Source organism: Loxodonta africana, chromosome 19 (assembly GCF_030014295.1).
Source record: "Loxodonta africana isolate mLoxAfr1 chromosome 19, mLoxAfr1.hap2, whole genome shotgun sequence".
NCBI lineage: Eukaryota > Metazoa > Chordata > Mammalia > Proboscidea > Elephantidae > Loxodonta > Loxodonta africana.
In genome coordinates, this window is record NC_087360.1 from 3,089,901 (window position 1) to 3,111,945 (window position 22,045).

The 22,045-nt window shown below is 48.7% G+C and overlaps 1 protein-coding gene across 3 annotated transcripts in view; it reads right to left on the reverse strand.

Moving 5' to 3' along the window:
• The window catches only part of GLT1D1 (glycosyltransferase 1 domain containing 1), a 79,982-nt gene extending 62,110 nt beyond the window's left edge, over positions 1–17,872 (reverse strand). For all 3 annotated transcript variants that reach the window (XM_023540411.2, XM_010600795.3, XM_064272044.1), the window contains exon 1: positions 17,790–17,872. In XM_023540411.2, coding sequence (XP_023396179.1) covers positions 17,790–17,857 — 68 coding nt within the window. In that variant the 5' untranslated portion in view covers positions 17,858–17,872. The remainder of the gene's footprint in view (positions 1–17,789) is intronic.
• Positions 17,873–22,045: the final 4,173 nt, after the last annotated feature.

The window sequence follows — 22,045 nt, forward strand, 5'->3', positions numbered from 1 at the left end:
CGCGGGACGCGACGGGGCAGCCGGGGACGCGACGGGGCAGCCCGGGGACGCGACGGGGCAGCCGGGGACGCGACGGGGCAGCCCGGGGACGCGACGGGGCAGCCGGGGACGCGACGGGGCAGCCGCGGGACGCGACGGGGCAGCCGGGGACGCGACGGGGCAGCCCGGGGACGCGACGGGGCAGCCGCGGGACGCGACGGGGCAGCCGGGGACGCGACGGGGCAGCCGGGGACGCGACGGGGCAGCCTGGGGACGCGACGGGGCAGCCGGGGACGAGACGGGGCAGCCGGCGGACGCGACGGGGCAGCCGGGGACGCGACGGGGCAGCCGGGGACGCGACGGGGCAGCCCGGGGACGCGACGGGGCAGCCGGGGACGCGACGGGGCAGCCCGGGGACGCGACGGGGCAGCCGGGGACGAGACGGGGCAGCCGGCGGACGCGACGGGGCAGCCCGGGGACGCGACGGGGCAGCCCGGGGACGCGACGGGGCAGCCGCGGGACGCGACGGGGCAGCCCGGGGACGCGACGGGGCAGCCCGGGGACGCGACGGGGCAGCCGCGGGACGCGACGGGGCAGCCGGGGACGCGACGGGGCAGCCCGGGGACGCGACGGGGCAGCCGGGGACGCGACGGGGCAGCCCGGGGACGCGACGGGGCAGCCGGGGACGCGACGGGGCAGCCGGGGACGCGACGGGGCAGCCGGGGACGCGACGGGGCAGCCCGGGGACGCGACGGGGCAGCCCGGGGACGCGACGGGGCAGCCGCGGGACGCGACGGGGCAGCCGGGGACGCGACGGGGCAGCCCGGGGACGCGACGGGGCAGCCGCGGGACGCGACGGGGCAGCCGGGGACGCGACGGGGCAGCCCGGGGACGCGACGGGGCAGCCGGGGACGCGACGGGGCAGCCGGGGACGCGACGGGGCAGCCCGGGGATGCGACGGGGCAGCCGCGGGACGCGACGGGGCAGCCGGGGACGCGACGGGGCAGCCCGGGGACGCGACGGGGCAGCCCGGGGACGCGACGGGGCAGCCGCGGGACGCGACGGGGCAGCCGGGGACGCGACGGGGCAGCCTGGGGACATGATGGAGTTTTTCCTGGGGCGTTTGCTGTACCAGAGAAGGCCTTCTGTTTCCTTGACTCTGATTCTTCCTCCTGCTCCTCTGTTACAGGTGATACTCAGAGTTTGTTTTTAGGCCTCTTTTACTCAGGTCTCAATAAAGCCTTCAAAAGTCACCTAGTCTGAAAGCTTTAAAAAATACTTCATGGCCTTTCCACTCTACCTCCAAAATATCACTCAAACATGCCTCTTCTCTTTTGGATCTTAACTCAGTTCCTTGTAACATAAATCTAAAACACAACTCTGGTAAACAAAAAAGAAACTTTCCGAATGGTAACAACAGCGCAGAATCAAAACACAAAGGAGATACTGAAAAAACTATCTACAACACTTACAAAAGGAAAGCAGCTAACTTGCTTAATATATAAAGAGTTCTTACAAATCAATTAAAAAAAAGACAGCCCAGGAGAGAAATACGGATAGGCACAGAATTACAGCCCACAGATAAGGAAATACAATGAGCTTTTACGTACAGGAAAAAGGTACTCAAGGCAAGTCATCTTTTTAATGTAGACTATTTGTAAAGGTCAAAAAGTTGGCCTAAAGGTTAAAGAAATAAACACTCTCATGTATTATCTGTGAAAGGGTAACTTGGCACAATCTCTTTGGTGGGCAATACAGCAACGGCAAGCAAATTAAAAATGCATAAACTCTGTGACCAAATAACTCCCATTTTTAGGAATTTCACCAAAAGATATACTCAGGTATGTGTGTGAAAACATGCAGGCAAGAATAGGCAGAACAGCTGTGTCTGAAGTGGCAAAAAATCTAACAACGACCCCGACATACGTCAGGGGGGACGAATACACAGCTCTGCTGCCACCGAGAGAACGTGGTGGATCACTGTGAACTCCAAGACACAGCGTAAGCGGGGAAAGAGGAGAGTGTGCGCGCCGTGTGTCTGGTAGTATATGTGTGTAACTCTAGAAGGATACAGAACAGACAATAACGGTGACCTCTCAGAAGGAGAGAAGAACAGGGGCTGACGGGTAGAGGGAGACCACCTTCCCACCATGTTCCCTTCTGTGTTGTTGGGTATTGTTTACCATGCACATGTACTATCTTTTATAATTAAATAGGAGTGTAAGTGTGTGTGTGTGTGGGTGTGGGTGTGGGTGAGTGGGTGTATGGTGTGTGTCTGTGTGTGAGCCGGTGTGTGGCGGGTGTCTGTGTGTGAGTGTGCACGCACAACAAATGGAACCAGGACCCTCCCTGACTGAGACCCTGACCCAGCTGTCTACAGCCAGCACCCCCTGTAAACTCTGTGAGAGGGTGCCCTTCCTGCCTTGCTGACTGAATACACTCACGGATGAATGTGTCTGGGGGAGCAGTCTGAAGGCTCGGCCTTGCACAGTGCCCTTCACGCCCACGTCTCCTGCAGGTGCAGCCAGCTGCACCCTCCTCCCCTCCCACCCTCAGCTGCAGCCCTGGTCTTTCACCGGCAGGACCTGGCACATGGCACACACGCTGGAGCCTCCTCTGAAACAGGGACTTCCCTAACAGCAGCCCTTTCCAGGAAAACCTCCCAACAGCCCCGCTCCCACCACACACCATTCCCACAAGGCCGTGAGCTCATCTGTATTATGATCCCTCTGCGCAGCAGTTACCTGAACGACTCACTCACGTCCTGTACTCACGGCTTCAGGTTCAAAATCAGCACGTGCAAGTACACCATCAAGTACACCAAAACTGCCTTTGAAAATCCCATAAGCCACCCAGAAGGTACTACAGTACAAAGCCACCTTTCAAGTCCAATATAGCCCCTTCGTCCCTTTTAATCTGACAATGAAATAGATTTATTTCTTTCACTGAACAGCAGATGAACCGGCCGGTTTGCATTTTGGGGACATACTGTACAAAATAGTAACAGTGAAAAGAAAAAGAGAAGTAGTAGTACTGTCTCTAAGCACTGTGATCACACAATGGCCAGGTTTCCTACATCCTGGGAACCACGTGGGAACTGAAGCCCTCTGAAGAAACTCCACACTTACGTCCAGGTCATGTCTATCATTACTACGTGAATGGTAATTATTCTTTCCCTCTTTTTCCATTCTCTTTTCCAAAAGTAAATTAAATACACAACGTGGCCATACCACTGTGCAAGTAAATTAAATACACGACGTTGCCATGCCACGCTGCAAGTAAAGGAAAGCAACAGTCTGATGATCTACTCTGGCTTGTCCCGTGGAAGGGCATCCTATACCTTCATCTTACCGTCGTCACCGTCTATTTGGATCCAGTTGTCGTCATTCGCTGATACCCCCACCCGCAACTAGACATCTTTGGAAATACTGATGACAACAGACGAGCAGAACTAGGAAAAAACTCTGTCACCAGTCTAGCTATTGACCCTTCAGCCTAAAAATGATCCGGGGGGGCGGAGCCAAGATGGCAGACTAGGCAGACGCTACCTCGGATCCCTCTTACAACAAAGACACGGAAAAACAAGTGAATTGCTCACATACATAACAATCTACTAACCCTGAACAACAAACACAGATTTAGAGACGGAGAACGAACTAATACGGGGAAGCAGCTATTGTTTCCAGAGCCTGGAGCCAGCGTACCAGTCAGGTACGGCACAAGCACAGAGACCTGCTCCACCCCCCTGAACTAACCCTGGGAGGGGGACCAGCCGGTTCCACGGGCGGCGTGGGACGCAGCCGGTAGGAGAAGTCCCCGGGAGGCAGCGACTGGTCTTGGAGCAGAAAGAGCAGCGCCCCAGCCGGGGAACCGTCCCACAGGGATTTGGACTGGACGCAGGTACGGCACAAGCACGGAGAGTTGCTCCACCCCCCTGAACTAACCCTGGGAAGGGGACCAGCCGGGTCGCGCGGGCGGCGTGGGACGCAGCCAGTAGGAGAAGTCCCTGGGAGGCAGCGACTGGTATTGGAGCGGGGAGAACAGCATCCCAGCCGGGACACTCGGTCACGGCACAAGCACGGGGAGCTGCTCCACCCATCTGAACTAACCCCGGGAGGAGGCCCAACTAGTTCTCGGAGGCGGCACGGCCACGCGGCTGGAGGGACGAGAAGTCCCCAGGAGGCAGCGACTGATTTTGGAGTCGAGAGTGCACCGTCCCAGCAGGGGAGCCTTGACGCTGGGCGTGGGGCTGGAAGCGGAGGATCTGACCGTGACTCCAGCGGGCCAGACCCCCCGAGGGCGGTCTCCACACAGCCAGCACACATAGGCGACGCCCCCGCGGGAATCTCAGATATAATAGTCATTCCAGGCAAGACAAGCAACTCTGGCTATATTCTGAGGTGCTACTCTCCTATCTCTCTGTTCCCTTCCCCACCCTCCCCAGGCGGCTTCATTAACATCTGGATAGCCTGAGCCAGAGGGAGAACTCTGATAGGGATCTGACTGCATTTTTTTTTTTAGCGGATTTTCTGGAAAAACTAGTTTCCCAGTGATGGCTCGGAGACAACAATCCATATTAAACCACTGAAAGAAGCAGACCATGACAGCTTCTCCAACCCCCCAAACAAAATAATCAAAATCTTTCCCAAATGAAGATACAATCTTGGAATTATCAGATACAGAATATAAAAAACTAATTTTCACAATGCTTAATGATATCACAAATGAAATTAAGATAACTGCAGAAAAAGCCAAGGAACACACTGATAAAACTGTTGAAGAACTCAAAAAGATTATTCAAGACCATACTGGAAAAATTAATAAGTTGCAAGAATCCATAGAGAGACAACATGTAGAAATCCAAAAGATTAACAATAAAATAACAGAATTAGACAACGCACTAGGAAGTCAGAGGAGCAGACTCGAGCAATTAGAATGCAGACTGGGACATCTGGAGGACCAGGGAATCAACACCAACATAGCTGAAAAAAAATCAGACAAAAGAATTAAAAAAAAATGAAGAAACCCTAAGAATTATGTGGGACTCTATCAAGAAGGATAACCTGCGGGTGATTGGAGTCCCAGAACAGGGAGGGGGGACAGAAAACACAGAGAAAATAGTTGAAGAACTCCTGACAGAAAAATTCCCTGACATCATGAAAGACGAAAGGATATCTATCCAAGATGCTCATCGAACCCCATTTAAGATTGATCCAAAAAGAAAAACACCAAGACATATTATCATCAAACTCACCAAAACCAAAGATAAACAGAAAATTTTAAAAGCAGCCAGGGAGAAAAGAAAGGTTTCCTTCAAGGGAGAATCAATAAGAATATGTTCTGACTACTCAGCAGAAACCATGCAGGCAAGAAGGGAATGGGACAACATATACAGAACACTGAAGGAGAAAAACTGCCAGCCAAGGATCATATATCCAGCAAAACTCTCTCTGAAATATGAAGGCGAAATTAAGATATTTACAGACAAACACAAGTTTAGAGAATTTGCAAAAACCAAACCAAAGCTACAAGAAATACTAAAGGATATTGTTTGGTCAGAGAACCAATAATATCAGATATCAGCACAACACAAGGTCACAAAACAGAATGTCCTGATATCAACTCAAATAGGGAAATCACAAAAACAAACAAATTAAGATTAATTAAAAAAAAATACACATAACAGGGAATCATGGAAGTCAATAGGTAAAAGATCACAATAATCAAAAAGAGGGACTAAATACAGGAGGCACTGAACTGCCATATGGAGAGTGATACAAGGCGATATAGAACAATACAAGTTAGGTTTTTACTTAGAAAAATAGGGGTAAATAATAAGGTAACCACAAAAAGGTATAACAACTCTATAACTCGAGATAAAAACCAAGAAAAACGTAACGACTCAACTAACATAAAGTCAAGCACTATGAAGATGAGGATCGCACAATTTACTAAGAAAAACGCCTCAGCACAAAAAAGTATGTGGAAAAATGAAATTGTCAACAACACACATAAAAAGGCATCAAAATGACAGCACTAAAAACTTATTTATCTATAATTACCCTGAATGTAAATGGACTAAATGCACCAATAAAGAGACAGAGAGTCACAGACTGGATAAAGAAACACGATCCATCTATATGCTGCCTACAAGAGACACACCTTAGACTTAGAGACACAAACAAACTAAAACTCAAAGGATGGAAAAAAGTATATCAAGCAAACAATAAGCAAAAAAGAAGAGGAGTAGCAATATTAATTTCTGACAAAATAGACTTTAGACTTAAATCCACCACAAAGGATAAACAAGGACACTATATAATGATAAAAGGGACAATTGATCAGGAAGACATAACCATATTAAATATTTATGCACCCAATGACAGGGCTGCAAGATACATAAAACAAACTTTAACAGAATTGAAAAGCGAGATAGATACCTCCACAATTATAGTAGGAGACTTCAACACACCACTTTCGGAGAAGGACAGGACATCCAGTAAGAAGCTCAATAGAGACACGGAAGACCTAATTACTACAATCAACCAACTTGACCTCATTGACTTATACAGAACTCTCCACCCAACTGCTGCAAAATATACTTTTTTTCCTAGCGCACATGGAACATTCTCTAGAATAGACCACATATTAGGTCATAAAACAAACCTTTGCAGAGTCCAAAACATCGAAATATTACAAAGCATCTTCTCAGACCACAAGGCAATAAAACTACAGATCAATAACAGAAAAACTAGGGAAAAGAAATCAAATACTTGGAAAATGAACAATACCCTCCTGAAAAAAGACTGGGTGATAGAAGACATCAAGGAGGGAATAAGGAAATTCATAGAAAGCAACGAGAATGAAAATACTTCCTATCAAAACCTCTGGGACACAGCAAAAGCAGCGCTCAGAGGCCAATTTATATCGATAAATGCACACATACAAAAAGAAGAAAGAGCCAAAATCAGAGAACTGTCCCTACAACTTGAACAAATAGAAAGTGAGCAACAAAAGAATCCATCAGGCACCAGAAGAAAACAAATAATAAAAATTAGAGCTGAACTAAATGAATTAGAGAACAGAAAAACAATTGAAAGAATTAACAAAGCCAAAAGCTGGTTCTTTGAAAAAATGAACAAAATTGATAAACCATTGGCTAGACTGACTAAAGAAATACAGGAAAGGAAACAAATAACCCGAATAAGAAATGAGAAGGACCACATCACAACAGAACCAAATGAAATTAAAAGAATCATTTCAGATTACTACGAAAAATTGTACTCTAACAAATTTGAAAACCTAGAAGAAATGGATGAATTCCTGGAAAAACACTACCTACCTAAACTAACACATTCAGAAGTAGAACAACTAAATAGACCCATAACAAAAAAAGAGATTGAAACGGTAATCAAAAAACTCCCAACAAAAAAAAGCCCTGGCCCGGACGGCTTCACTGCAGAGTTCTACCAAACTTTCAGACAAGAGTTAACACCACTACTTCTGAAGGTATTCCAAAGCATAGAAAATGACGGAATACTACCCAACTCATTCTATGAAGCCACCATCTCCCTGATACCAAAACCAGGTAAAGACATTACAAAAAAAGAAAATTATAGACCTATATCCCTCATGAACATTGATGCAAAAATCCTCAACAAAATTCTAGCCAATAGAATTCAACAGCACATCAAAAAAATAATTCACCCTGATCAAGTGGGATTTATACCAGGTATGCAAGGCTGGTTTAATATCAGAAAAACCATTAATGTAATCCATCACATAAATAAAACAAAAGACAAAAACCACATGATCTTATCAATTGATGCAGAAAAGGCATTTGACAAAGTCCAACACCCATTTATGATAAAAACTCTTACCAAAATAGGAATTGAAGGAAAATTCCTCAACATAATAAAGGGCATCTATGCAAAGCCAACAGCCAATATCACTCTAAATGGAGAGAACCTGAAAGCATTTCCCTTGAGAACGGGAACCAGACAAGGATGCCCTTTATCACCGCTCTTATTCAACATCGTGTTGGAAGTCCTAGCCAGGGCAATTAGGCTAGACAAAGAAATAAAAGGTATCCGGATTGGCAAGGAAGAAGTAAAGTTATCACTATTTGCAGATGACATAATTATATACACAGAAAACCCTAAGGAATCCTCCAGAAAACTACTGAAACTAATAGAAGGGTTTGGCAGAGTCTCAGGTTATAAAATAAACATACAAAAATCACTTGGATTCCTCTACATCAACAAAAAGAACACCGAAGAGGAAATAACCAAATCAATACCATTCACAGTAGCCCCCAAGAAGATAAAATACTTAGGAATCAATCTTACCAAGGATGTAAAAGACCTATACAAAGAAAACTACAAAGCTCTACTACAAGAAATTCAAAAGGACATACTTCAGTGGAAAAACATACCCTGCTCACGGATAGGAAGACTTAACATAGTAAAAATGTCTATTCTACCAAAAGCCATCTATACATTTAACGCACTTCCGATCCAAATTCCAATGTCATATTTTAAGGGGATAGAGAAACAAATCACCAATTTCATATGGAAGGGAAAGAAGCCCCGGATAAGCAAAGCACTACTGAAAAAGAAGAAGAAAGTGGGAGGCCTCACTCTACCTGATTTCAGAACCTATTATACAGCTACAGTAGTCAAAACAGCCTGGTACTGGTACAACAACAGGCACATAGACCAATGGAACAGAATTGAGAACCCAGACATAGATCCATCCACGTATGAGCAGCTGATATTTGACAAAGGACCAGTGTCAATTAACTGGGGAAAAGATAGCCTTTTTAACAAATGGTGCTGGCATAACTGGATATCCATTTGCAAAAGAATGAAACAGGACCCATACCTCACACCATGCACAAAAACTAACTCCAAGTGGATCAAAGACCTAAACATAAAGACTAAAACGATAAAGATCATGGAAGAAAAAATAGGGACAACCCTAGGAGCCCTAATACAAGGCATAAACAGAATACAAAACATTACCAAAAATGATGAAGAGAAACCCGATAACTGGGAGCTCCTAAAAATCAAACACCTATGCTCATCTAAAGACTTCTCCAAAAGAGTAAAAAGACCACCTACAGACTGGGAAAGAATTTTCAGCTATGACATCTCCGACCAGTGCCTGATCTCTAAAATCTACATGATTCTGTCAAAACTCAACCACAAAAAGACAAACAACCCAGTCAAGAAGTGGGCAAAGGATATGAACACACATTTCACTAAAGAAGATATTCAGGCAGCCAACAGATACATGAGAAAATGCTCTTGATCATTAGCCATTAGAGAAATGCAAATTAAAACTACAATGAGATTCCATCTCACACCAGCAAGGCTGGCATTAATCCAAAAAACACAAAATAATAAATGTTGGAGAGGCTGCAGAGAGATTGGAACTCTCATACACTGCTGGTGGGAATGTAAAATGGTACAACCACTTTGGAAATCCATCTGGCGTTATCTTAAACAGTTAGAAATAGAACTACCATACAACCCAGAAATCCTACTCCTAGGAATATACCCTAGAGATACAAGAGCCTTCATACAAACAGATATATGCACACCCATGTTTATTGCAGCTCTGTTTACAATAGCAAAAAGTTGGAAGCAACCAAGGTGTCCATCAACGGATGAATGGGTAAATAAATTGTGGTATATTCACACAATGGAATACTACACATCGATAAAGAACAGTGACGAATCTGTGAAACATTTCATAACATGGAGGAACCTGGAAGGCATTATGCTGAGCGAAATTAGTCAGAGGCAAAAGGACAAATATTGTATAAGACCACTATTATAAGATCTTGAGAAATAGTAAACCTGAGAAGAACACATACTTTTGTGGTTACGAGGGGGGGAGGGAGGGAGGGTGGGAGAGGGTTTTTTATTGATTAATCAGTAGATAAGAACTGCTTTAGGTGAAGGGAAAGACAACACTCAATACATGGAAGGTCAGCTCAATTGGACTGGACCAAAAGCAAAGAAGTTTCCGGGATAAAATGAATGCTTCAAAGGTCAGGGGAGCAAGTGCGGGGGTCTGGGGAACATGGTTTGCGGGGACTTCTAAGTCAATTGGCAAAATAATTCTATTATGAAATCATTTTGCATCCCACTTTGAAATGTGGCGTCTGGGGTCTTAAATGCTAACAGGCTGCCATCTAAGATGCAGCAATTGGTCTCAACCCACCTGGAGCAAAGGAAAATGAAGAACACCAAGGCCACACGACAACTAAGAGCCCAAGAGACAGAAAGGGCCACATGAACCAGAGACCTACATCATCCTGAGACCAGAAGAACTAGTTGGTGCCCGGCCACAATCGATGACTGCCCTGACAGGGAGCACAGCAGAGGACCCCTGAGGGAGCAGGAGATCAGTGGGATACAGACCCCAAATTCTCATAAAAAGACCAAACTTAATGGTCTGACTGAGACTGGAGGAATCCTGGCGGCCATGCTCCCCAGACCTTCAGTTGACACAGGACAGGAACCATCCCCGTAGACAACTCATCAGACATGAAAGGGACTGGTCAGCGGGTGGGAGAGAGACGCTGATGAAGAGTGAGCTAATTATATCAGGTGGACACTTGAGATTGTGTTGGCAACTCTTGTCTGGAGGGGGGATGGGAGGATAGAGAGAGAGGGAAGCCGGCAAAATTGTCAAGAAAGGAGAGACTGAAAGGGCTGACTCAAGAGGGGGAGAGCAAGTGGGAGTAGGGAGTGAGATGTATGTAAACTTATATGTGACAGACTGATTGGATTTGTAAACGTTCACTTGAAGCTTAATAAAAGTTATTAAAAAAAAAAAAATGATCCAGGTAGAAATACATGAATTCAACAAGCTTCTGAGCACAGGGGAGTAACTGCTATTCCATCCTCTTCTTGAAACCCTAAGAAATGAGAAGCCAATGACAAATGCACTGATTAGTGGGAAGATGTGAATTTGAACGCCACTTCGAGAATCCACACAGAATGGACATGGCAGAGAACATGGCTGCAGGCCATGTTTTCATCTATTACATATAAGTGGCGTTTTGACACTGACTTTATCTCATAATATCTCACAATGAAAACTGTGTGTTTTCTTCCCCCTTAATCCTCTATGGACCAAAATTTTACCCTGATTCACTTGTAACACATTTAAATTGCTCTGTTCTTATTCCCCTGTCAATAACTCTACTTAACTAATCAATTCACTGATTTACTATGGCTGCTTTCAGAAGTAGGTCAGCAGGCCTTTCTTCCAAGGCGCCGCTCGGTAGGTTTGAATCGCCAGCCCATAGGTAGGAGTGGAGCACAATCTGTTTGTGCCACACAGGACCTGCACTTATAGTGTAAAAAATAAATATATATACGGTTGCTGTGATTATGTGCTTCTGTCTGTCTTTCCTGCTGGAAGGATAAACCCTTCTTCCAAGTGACCTGCAGTCGTGCTGGGTGTCGGGCTGGTGTGTAGAAATCTCAGTGGCTGGATGATATGTACTCCATGGGCAGCAGGCCTGCCTGTCTATTCCCAGCCCCGTCCACGGAGATGCTCAAGAAATGTTTGCTGAGTGAAGACATTAACTGACCTTCAATACCTATTACTTAAGCAGAAAAAAAATGAAGTAGCCCCTCCCATTGACTTAGTATACATCCCCTATCTCCAGGAATTCCCTACAGAAACACTGGCCTTCCCTCCCCCATGCACTTATTCTGTGCTGCTCCCACAGGCCTGCAATCCAGCTGAATTCAGAACTGCACCACTTCCCTGCCAGTATCGATTAGGGCTTCTGTTTGCCGCTGTTACCTAAAGCGTTTCCAGCTCGACACCTTCTCAATAGAGAAAGAACAAACAGTCACCACCCACTGCTCAAAGTCCAGCTGTCAACGTGATGACACCCACAATAATTCTGATGCCCACACCCTTGGGCCCTGTGTTGAATTAGCCCTCAGAATTCCCTATTCTGGCCTGAAGAAACCCAAATCCTGTACCCTGTCCTTAGTTCCAATAACCATCTTTACACATTCTCTATAACGGTGGTCTCCCCACAGCCACTCACCTCTGCCATGGTAGTGCGAGAGCAGCTACAGGCAATATGCAAATACGTGTGTGGGCTGCGTCCACAGGCTCGTCCACCTTTAATTTAGAAGATTTCTCAATGTTTCAAGGACCAGCCTCCTATTTCAGGTGAACATCAGTTAAAACTTTGGGTTCCCATCACTTAATTACTACATCAACATTGCGTTTTGTTTTTTTCTGCATCCATTGCTCATGCAATTTCTTTCCCCTCCATGGGTTAACTTAGGTGAAGATACACACACACACACACGTGTGTATGTGTATGGAAACCCTGGTGGCGTAGTGGTTAAGAGCTACGGCTGCTAACCGAAAGTTGGCAGTTCAAATCCACCAAGTGCTCCTTGGAAAGTCCATGGGGCAGTTCTACTCTGTCCTATAGGGTTGCTATGAGTCGGAATAGACTCAACAACAATGGATTTTTTTAATATATGTGTACACACACTCACACATATGTGTATATGCATACATGTACGTATATACACATACACATATAGAGATAGAGAGAGATTTATCTCAAGGAAATGGCTCACATAATTGTACAGGCTGGCAAGTCCCAAGTCCATGGGTGGGTTAGGCATCAGGCTGGAGGCTTCTCCTGACTCACGTAGCTGCAGGGGCTGAGGAACCCAAGATCAGCAGGCAGTAAGGCAGACCGCTGGCTCAAGTCCCAAGAACCAGAGGTCAGATGATAACGAGCTGGATGTTCTTTGTTTCTGCCAAGTCTTTAGCTTACCCTTTAGTTTTTCAACTGTTTTTAGTTTTAAATTTTACTGTGAAACTAACCTAAACCAGCCTGGTTCAGTGAGGATGTCCTGCTCTTCTCGGAAGTATTTACAGCCTTGGGGGGCAGAGATGGCTGGAGAACAGCACGTTCCCGCCCCTGGCCTCAGCACCAGGTGGTGGGCGCCAATGACAGAAGTGCCCAGGCCAAATTCTGTCAAGCAGGACGGCAGGACCACAGCTGTTTCTATGGGCAACAGGTGTCCCTCTCTGACTTTCACCTGTGTGAAATGCTCACTCAGTCCGGGCACATGGGACCCTGCTCTGACAGCAAGACCAGCCCACCTGACTGGGCCAGGGGACAGTGCTCCAGGAGGTGAGGGCCCCTCAGTGCTGCTCTGCAGGTAGACTCCCTGGATCCCTGCTGTGTGATCTTTCCAGGAAAGCTCGTATATTAAACACTATCAACTTCTTCTGAAGTCCTTCATGCTAAAGGACAAGTCCTCTGACGTAGACCTCTAACAGGCCCCAAAGAGTAGGTGCCTAATGAGGGTATTTTAAATGCTGACAGCCGTTAGGATATCGTAACACTAACTCACACTGCACACTATTTACATTGATGTACATTTAAAGTCCACCGCCCATCTGCCTGTGAGTTGTACTGTGGTGCTTTGCACGTTGCTGGAAGCGAGGCCACTGTTACGTCAAACACCAGTGGGGTCACCCGTGGTTGGCAGGTTTCAGAAGAAAGGTCTGGCAATCTACTTCTGAAAATTACCCAATCAAAACTTTACGGCTCACATCAGAATACAGTCTGATACAGGGCTGGAAGATGAGCCCCCTAAGTTGAATGCAGTACACAACAGCCGCAGTGCTGGACTCAAACATATCAACAGTCATTAAGATGGTGCAAAACTGGGCAACGTTTTGTTCCGGTGCACATAAAGTCACCATGAGTCAGGGCCAGCTTGACAGCAAGTAACAAAAATCTCAGCCCAGGGTTTGTGCCCGTCATCAGTTTGCTAAGCCCAATGGTCTCCCTGACTCCTGAACTGGGATAGGTTCCCCCCGCCAACAAGCTTCCACAGCGCCCCAGACCTCCCTTTTCCACACACTCAGCAGTTTAGCTATCGATGTATCAGGTGTTCATTTACAAATTTCGGAGCATAAGAATGGACCCATTTCTTCTCTTTTTTAAATCTCTTCTTATCTAACTCAGAACTCTTCTTCTGCTACACTGATGGGAAATCCCATCTTATTCATTTGTGGGGGGTTCCTCTCCCCCAGTGCCCAGAGTCATCTGGAGATCCTAGGGGTCCTTAGCAGAGAATATTTGAGAAGACCCTCTAATCCTCACTGCTTACTGTTGAAATCACAGGAAATCTCCGTAACCGTGGGAACCCCCTCCCCTCCCCACACAGGACACCCAGAGCCATTTCCTCAAGTTGCTTAACTTTCACAGAAATGAGACAAGAATCTATCTTCAAGCAACTTCTGTTTCTCCTCTTTCTTTCCTGAGGTGAGGGAAGGCACAGTGGGCTGAAGAGGACCAAGGCACAGACTGCGGTCTTTCTTCTGCTTCACACACAACCAGGGACACATCTATGATAGCATCTGACCAAGTGGCCCTGCTGTCTAGTCCAATGTCGGCCTTCTCGGGCCTAAGGTCAGCGAGGGCAGGATGTGTCTGCCCCGTTCCCCTGAGCCCCCAGGCCTAGCAAGGCAGATAGCATCAAAGGTGCAGGACCTGTGAGCAGTGTGATGGGTACGGAACAGATGAACTTAAGGAGAGCAGCTGGCAAAGTGGTTTTTCTGGTTTACCTTTGACTCTGGATAAAAACTGCTGTTTTCTCCTTAGTCGCTCCCCACTGGAACATGCCTAGCCAGTGGCCCTCTAGGTGGGTTGGGCCTTTGGTAGACACGGGCTCCCATACACACGACTACTTAGGAGTGAAATGTCCAATTCCAGGAGCTTGCCCTAGTTTCTTAAGCACTGGCTCTTGTCCACGCCATGTGTGAAGGGACAGCCACACTTGGCCCCCTCTCTGGCCTCACTTCATAGCACTAAGCCCAAACTCACTCTGTCCCAGTGAGTTTGAACCTCTTCCTGTTTCTCAAACACTCAGAGCTTCCTCCAGCCCCAGGACTAGTAATTGTCGCCATGACCCACTTCTGGGGCCTTTCCCCAGCGCTCGCTCTAAGTAGTGGCTTTCCCTTGTCACTGAAGTCCAGGCTTGAAGGTTACCTCCTCAGAGAGGCCTAGGAGCCCCTGGGGGGTGCAAATGGCTAACACGCTCAGCGGCTAACTGAAAAGCTGAAGGTTCTAGTCCACCCAGAGGTGACTTGAAGGAAGGCCTGGCGATCTACTTCCAAAACATCAGCCAACGAAAAGCCTATGAAGTACAGTTCTGTTCTGACACACACAGGGCCGCCAGGAGTCAGAAGCGACCTGAGGGCAACAGGTTTGGTTTTGGGTTTTCCTGGAGCCCATTACCTGACGTGAAGCCCTGATGGCACAGTGGTTAAGAGCTCGGCTGCTAACCAAAAGTTCGGCAGTTGGAATCCACCAGCCGCTCCTTGGAAACCCTATGGGGCAGTCCTACTCTGTCCTACAGGGTCACTAGGAGTCAGAATCAACTCCACGGTAACAGGTTGGTTTGGTTTACTATCTATAGCAGCCCCACCCACCACTATGTCTCCCATTTGTCTTATTTTGGTTCGTTTTTTTCTTAATAGCCCTACTCACTATCAGTAGTGACCCCCCCTCACATCTGTTTTCTCCTTAGTCTCTCCCCCACTGGAACAAGCTCCCTGAGAGTAGTGGGGGTGAGACCACAGCCCCTCCCTCACTGCCTGACACCCAGTGAATGACCGGAATGTCACGACTGTGCCATAAAACCAACCTGTACAGAAAAAATCCTAACTGACCAGTCTCCAGTGAGTTTCAGAAAGCGGATTTCTCTGTGGTGATTTTCGCTTACGCTCTTAAGGAGAACTCTAATATGTTCTAGCTGGAAGGACCACTAAAGCTTGGTGTAGGCCAGATTACCATCTCACTGATGAGGAAGCAGACCCACAGAGGGGAAGTCAATGGGGAAATTTCATGCAGTCAGTTCGTTTAAAAAAAAAAAAAAAACGGAGCTTCTTTTAAGCTTCAGGCACTGATGTAGTCAGCTGTGAATTCCTGACCTTGCTTAACTCCTTCACCCGAGGAATACAAGGCAGATCCTAGGGAACACGGCACCTCCTTGCCCTGAGGGGCTTACCAGCCATTCAGGAGACTATAAAAAAAAAAAAAAAAAAAAACCAGAGTAGAGCTGCCCCATAAGGTTTCCAATGAGAGGCTGGTGGATTCGAACTGCCCACCTTTTGGTTAGCAGCTGTAGGTCTTAACCACTGCACCCCCAGGGCTCTGAGGAAACAACACAGAAGTAAACAAAACAATGTAAACACAGAGAAAGATTAGTGTTAAGACAGGAAGACAGGAGGGGCTGGTGGGATACTTCAAATATCCACTCCAGAGAGCATGATGACCAGCTGCTGGCTAGTCCACCTGACTCACAGTGCCCCCATTGTGTCAGAGTAGCACCGTGCTCCAGAGTTATCAATGACCGATTTTTCCGAAGTAGATTGCCAGGCCTTTCCTCTGAGGTGCCTCTGGTGGACTGGACCCTCCAACCTTTCACTTAGCAGTCCAGCCTTGAACCATTTGCACCACCCACGCCATGAGTCAGAATCCACTCCATCACCAACTGGTTTACTTGTCTCTACCACTGCACATGCTCGATGATTGTCTCCATCCTGTCTCTCCCGCACTCACTAGATGGTAAGTGCCATGAAGATGTAACATTGCATTCTTCCCGGCCATGCCCCCAACCCCAGTGAGCTCCCAACAATCAGCGGTGTGAATAAAGGAGGACAGCAGAGATCTGGGGAGAGCACCCGGTAGCTTCGGCAGAGCTGTCACGGCTATCTCTGCCGAATGTCCATCCACACTGATCACATCAACTAGGCCAGCACCATCGTTCACGCAGCGCCATGTTGACGCCCTGACGTGTTCTAAGGTCACCAGGTGCTGGTCGCTTGGGGGGTGTCTTCAGTCTGGGAGACCATTGGTGACCTTGAATGTGGGCGTTTGCTTGGTCCAGGTGTGGTTCGTGGAGCCCCCAGGGCAGCCAGCCAACCTCTCTCTTTAGGGCCCGGGAATGCTGGCGCCGAGACACCTGGGCTGAGTACTCATCTCTCCACGTGCAGATACTGCATCCCCAGGCCGACCCCAGGCCCTCTAGGCCCGCACTCTCGGGCTACTCACTGCGCCACCCCCTGGTCCCCGCACCCTTCGAAGCGCTCCCGCACGCCAGGCAGACCATGCACCCCTGGCTGGTCCCCACACTCCAGGGCCGGTCCCTGCATCCCCAGGGCTGGTACAGGAACCCGCCCCCCCTCCCCCCCCCGCAAGGCTCCCAGGCCATCCCGCGACCCCAGGCTCGTCTCCGCACTCCTTCTCTCCGTCCTTTTCCACATCCCCGGACCATCCACGCACCCTCGTTAGTCCCCACACCCCGGGCCCTTTCTGCATCCTCCAGGTTGGTCCCCGCACCCCGTACCCCCGGGCAGTGCCTGCACCCGCTGTTGGTACCCGCACCCCCTCTCTCGGGCCTTCCTGGAACCCCCGACCATCCGCGCGCTCCCGGGATCGTCCCCGGATCACCCCTGCGCCCCAGGCCGGTCCCCGCACCCCTCGGGCTGTCCCTGCACCCCTGCACCCCGGGCTACTTTCCGCATCCCCCTCGCTTGTCTCTGCACCCCCATGCAGTCCCCGCTACCCCAGGCTGGTCCCCGAGCCCCCTATCTCGGGCCTTCCCCACGCCCCGACCATCCGCTCACCCACCCCGGGCCGTCCCCGCATCCCGGGCGCGCCTCTCGGGCCGGGCAAGGACGCTCAGATCGAGAATGCTCGCTGCCCTCCGCGCGCCCACCGGACCTACCGGACCCGCTGGGCGGTGACCGCGTTGCCCGTGTGCGGCCGCAGCACCGCCAGAAAGAGGAGCCGCATCCCGCCCGCCGCCTCCCGGCCACGGGGATCTGGCCGCCGCCACCAGGCCCGGGAGGCGGGCGGACGACGCGGGCGCCGGGCGGGGCGGGGTGGGGGCCTGTCCGACCCTCCCCTCCCCGGGCCAGGCCGTGCGCGCCGGTTCCGGAGGGTCGGTGGCGCGGGGAGGTCCGCGCGGCGGCGAGGCCCAGAGTGTCCGCGAGTGGGCGCTCAGCCGCCGGTGGAGGCCGCGGGGACACTGCTCCCGGGCGGGGGGGGGACCCTCCGAGAGGCACCTGCGCCTCATTTCCACAAGCACTTGGGAGGGATCTTAGTTCTCATGGGGCCCTCCGGGGGCCTTGCCGGCTTCCACAGTCTCCTGCAAGGGGGTCACACCCCGGGTCTCTTTCAATTCTTTCCCAGGCCCAGGCACCCCAAAACCGGGCAGAGGAGGAGGACGTGGGGAGAGTGTGAAGCCCACTGGAAACTCCTTGGAGGACGACTTATGTGACGCGGGGAACAGCATTTGAGAGGGCAAGTTGGGGGTTCACCAGGAGCGCAATGGGCCTAACTGCTTAGTGTTGCCTGAACCATGCCCCTCAACCTTGGGGTCGGCTGATACCAGTCTGCGGTATCCCTGGGGATTGAAAACGCTACTAACCAAAAGGCTAGAGGTTCAAGTCCACCCAGAGGCACCTCAGAAGAAAGGCCTGGCGATCTACTTGTGAAAACCCTGGGGAGCACAGTCCTCTGACACACATGGGGTCACTGCCCTGAGTCTGAATCTACCTCACCGCAAAAAAAAAAAAAAAAACACTTCAGCCTGGGTCTTGAAAAGAACAGTTGAAAGCAGGGTTGGTAAACTAGCGGCTCACAGGCTAAATATGATCTTCAGCTCTGTTTTGATTCGGCCACACAGTGCTTTAAAAAAGAAAAAAAAATGTGAGCCGGTATTTTAAAATCGGGAGCTTTCATATAAAAATTGGAATTTCTGAAATCTTTTGAAAACTGAGAGATGTGGCAATATTGAACCACCATTGCTACCCAGGACCGGCCCCAGCTCAGCAGCAGCTGTCCCCTTTAGCTGGGATCTCAGCTCTCCAGCTCACCACAGTGGCTGAAGGCCCACTTCAATGCTTTTTTGACCTCCCTCTGTTTTTGCCTATAAAAACAAATCGAAGTTTATTTCTCTCTTACGTAAAATAAGTTCAGAAGCAGGCAGCCCAAGCCTACTATAGTGGCTCCACAGCCATCAGGGACCCAGGCTTCCCTCTCCTAGTCCAGCATCCTAGAGTTTGACTTCCAATCTCAAGGTCACCTCGAGGTGCTTTATGGCTGCTGCTGCCCCACCTCTCACATTTACATTCCAGGCAGCTAGGAAGGGCAATAATGGTGCACAAAAACGGCACATTTCTTCTTGGCCACCTCTTGCATCCAGGGAAGCTGGGGAAGGGAAATTTTAAAAATTATTTGATGATAAATATGTCACATAATATTTGCCATTTCAACAGTCTTCACACGTACAGTTCAGCTGACATGAAGGAAAGTGGGATCTTCTAGCTGGACACAGGACCACCCTGAACACGATGGCAGTTAATAAGGAAACACTGGAGAATCGGCGCCATAGTGACGTATCAGGTGAATACGTTCAAGGGAGGAAAATCACACGGTCCTCAACCGGTTCTAAACCAGAACAGTCAATAAAGCTCAACCCTCATTCCTGGTGATAAAAAAAAAGAGAGTTTTTTTTTTTAAATAAAAAAAGGGAGGGAGGAAACTCAGTAATAAAATGAACAAGGACGGACATTACAGGCTCTGATTTGTTAACCCTTTCAGGTAAAAATTACCTGACTCTGATCCTCCCTTCTCTTAGCAAGTCACCAGCGGTCGGACCACTCATGGGACTGCTCTCCAGAGGGCTTGTGGGAATTTGGGGGTAGAGGGAAATTCGCTGTCAGGATGACGAGGGTTTTTATCAGTATTTCATGACAAGACTCAGGAATGTTTAACACCTGCCATGGCAGGACAGCCCTGCCCAAAGAAAAGCTGTTGTGCCCAGAAGGCCAACAGATGCCCCTTCCCCTCACGATTGAGAAACACTGGACAGCCTCTCATTTTTTGTTTTCCAACACAAGGCACTGCACTCCGTCCTCTAGACCCAGCTTTCTCCAGCCAAAGGCTTCAAGGCTGTGTTTGTTTCCTGTGGCAGCTGTTAACAAATTACCAAAAACTTTGTGGCTTAAAACAGCAGAAACGTATTCTCCCCAGTTCTGGAGACCAGAAGTCTGAGAGGTGCCTGCAGGGGCGGTGCTCCCTCTGAAGGCTCCAGGGGCGAAAAGGCCTTCTGCCTCTTCCAGCTTCTGGTGGCTGTGGCATTCCCTGACTGGTGGCACCATCTCTGCACCCTGTCTCAGTGGTCTCGGGGCCTCCTACGCTTCTGTCAGACCTCCCTCTCCTTTCTCTTGTAAGGAAATCTGAACTGGATGACCCAGGATGACCTCATCTTCAGACCCGTAGTCACATTTACAAACACCCTTTTTCCAGATAAAAGTCACACTCTCAGGTTCTGGGGGTTTAAGGTGCGAACATTCTTTCAGCCATCATTCAGCCCATTATTAAGATGGATTTCAAAGATGACTGCATTTAGAAAGACCCCCCACCCCATCACCTTATCTAGGACTGTCCTCTACCACCACCCCCAGCCCCTGTGGCTCTCTGTCCTTCTCTCCTGTACTGTTCCTGTTCACGGCCTCCCTGAAAGCCCAGCTGCTCATGTCATGTGTCAGAGTAGAGCTGTGCTCCACAGGGTTTTCATGGGCTGGTTTTGTGGCCGTAAATCACTAGGCCTTTTTTCCAAGGCACCTCTGGGTAGACTCAAACCTCCAAGCTTCCAGTTAGCAGCCGAGTGCACTAACCGTTTGCACCACTCAGGGACTCCATGTGTGGAGAAGACAACTCAAAAATGTTGTCCAACTAAAGCAAATCACACCGAATTGCACCATTGTAGGATTTTATTCCTGGGAGAATACACTCCCGACTTTTTAATGGAAGCCCGTGGTACAATAGGATCTGCTAGGCTAAAACTGACTTCTATTCGGCTTTTCTGGAAAACGCCTGTTCCAGAAGGTAAAAGAGTCTGACTTACCTTTAGAGGCCCATCACTTTACCCATTCATTGCTTTAGTTTGCCCATTCATAAAATGAGAAAAACTATAAACAATATCAGTTAATTACTTCATTTTGATGAATTATTTTACATTTCTCCCAGGAAGGTAATATAAAACGGTACAAAGACAAATGTGTCATTACGGAATAATGTAGAAATAATTACAGCAGTGGAGGGGGCCAGAAAAAGTTATAGGCATCTCATGTGAGACTTCTCCAGATGCTTCTAAATAAGAGTCTTGAAATAAACGTGAAGTAAAATCTGTTTCTTCTGTGATTGTCGCGTTTGCTCGGAAGGCATCTCCAGTTCCCAGCAGCAGGAAAAGGAAACTTTATTGTCTAGCCTGTACAGGAATGATAGCATTTTCCAAGGATGACACTGTGGGCATGCTGACTTTAGAAGTGGCTCTATGGCAACAGTCAACCCTTAGGATAATTTTTTCCTTTGCCTTCATGACAGTTGTAAGTGAAGCACTGTGCCTCTTTGTTTCTACCAGTTTTCAACCTTTGAAACATCATTCCTCCCCACAGTACTGAACAGCACAAAAGCTGTGAGACAGAGAGAGGGCAAGGGAGGGGAGAGGAGAGAGAATGAGAGAGAGACAGGGAGGAGAAAGAGAGGGAGGTGGAGGAAAGAGAGAGAAGGGGAGGGAAATGGAGAGAGAGAGGGAAGGAGAGGAAGAGAAAGCGAAATCTTCTTTTTAAAAAAGAGATTCACACAGAACTGTGGTTTGTGGGCCCGTTCTGTTTCCCCGTCCCAGCTTTCATGGACAGCCCTTGAAAGTGACAACTACCCGGAGCTGTTGGTCTGAAAATAACTAGTTCTGCTTAACAAACACGGTGAAGTCACCTAGAAATAAATGAGTTTCCCTTTGAGTTCTTGGCACAAAATCAGGCCTCTGCTTCCCACTGCTGTTCTGACGACTGCATACACCCCATTCACAACTTTTCAGCACAAAGATGCTTGTCCCAAAGATTCTCACCACTGGAAACAAGACCGAGAGTGGGGTGGCATGGAGCCCAGCTGTGGGGATCCTACTTTTGATAA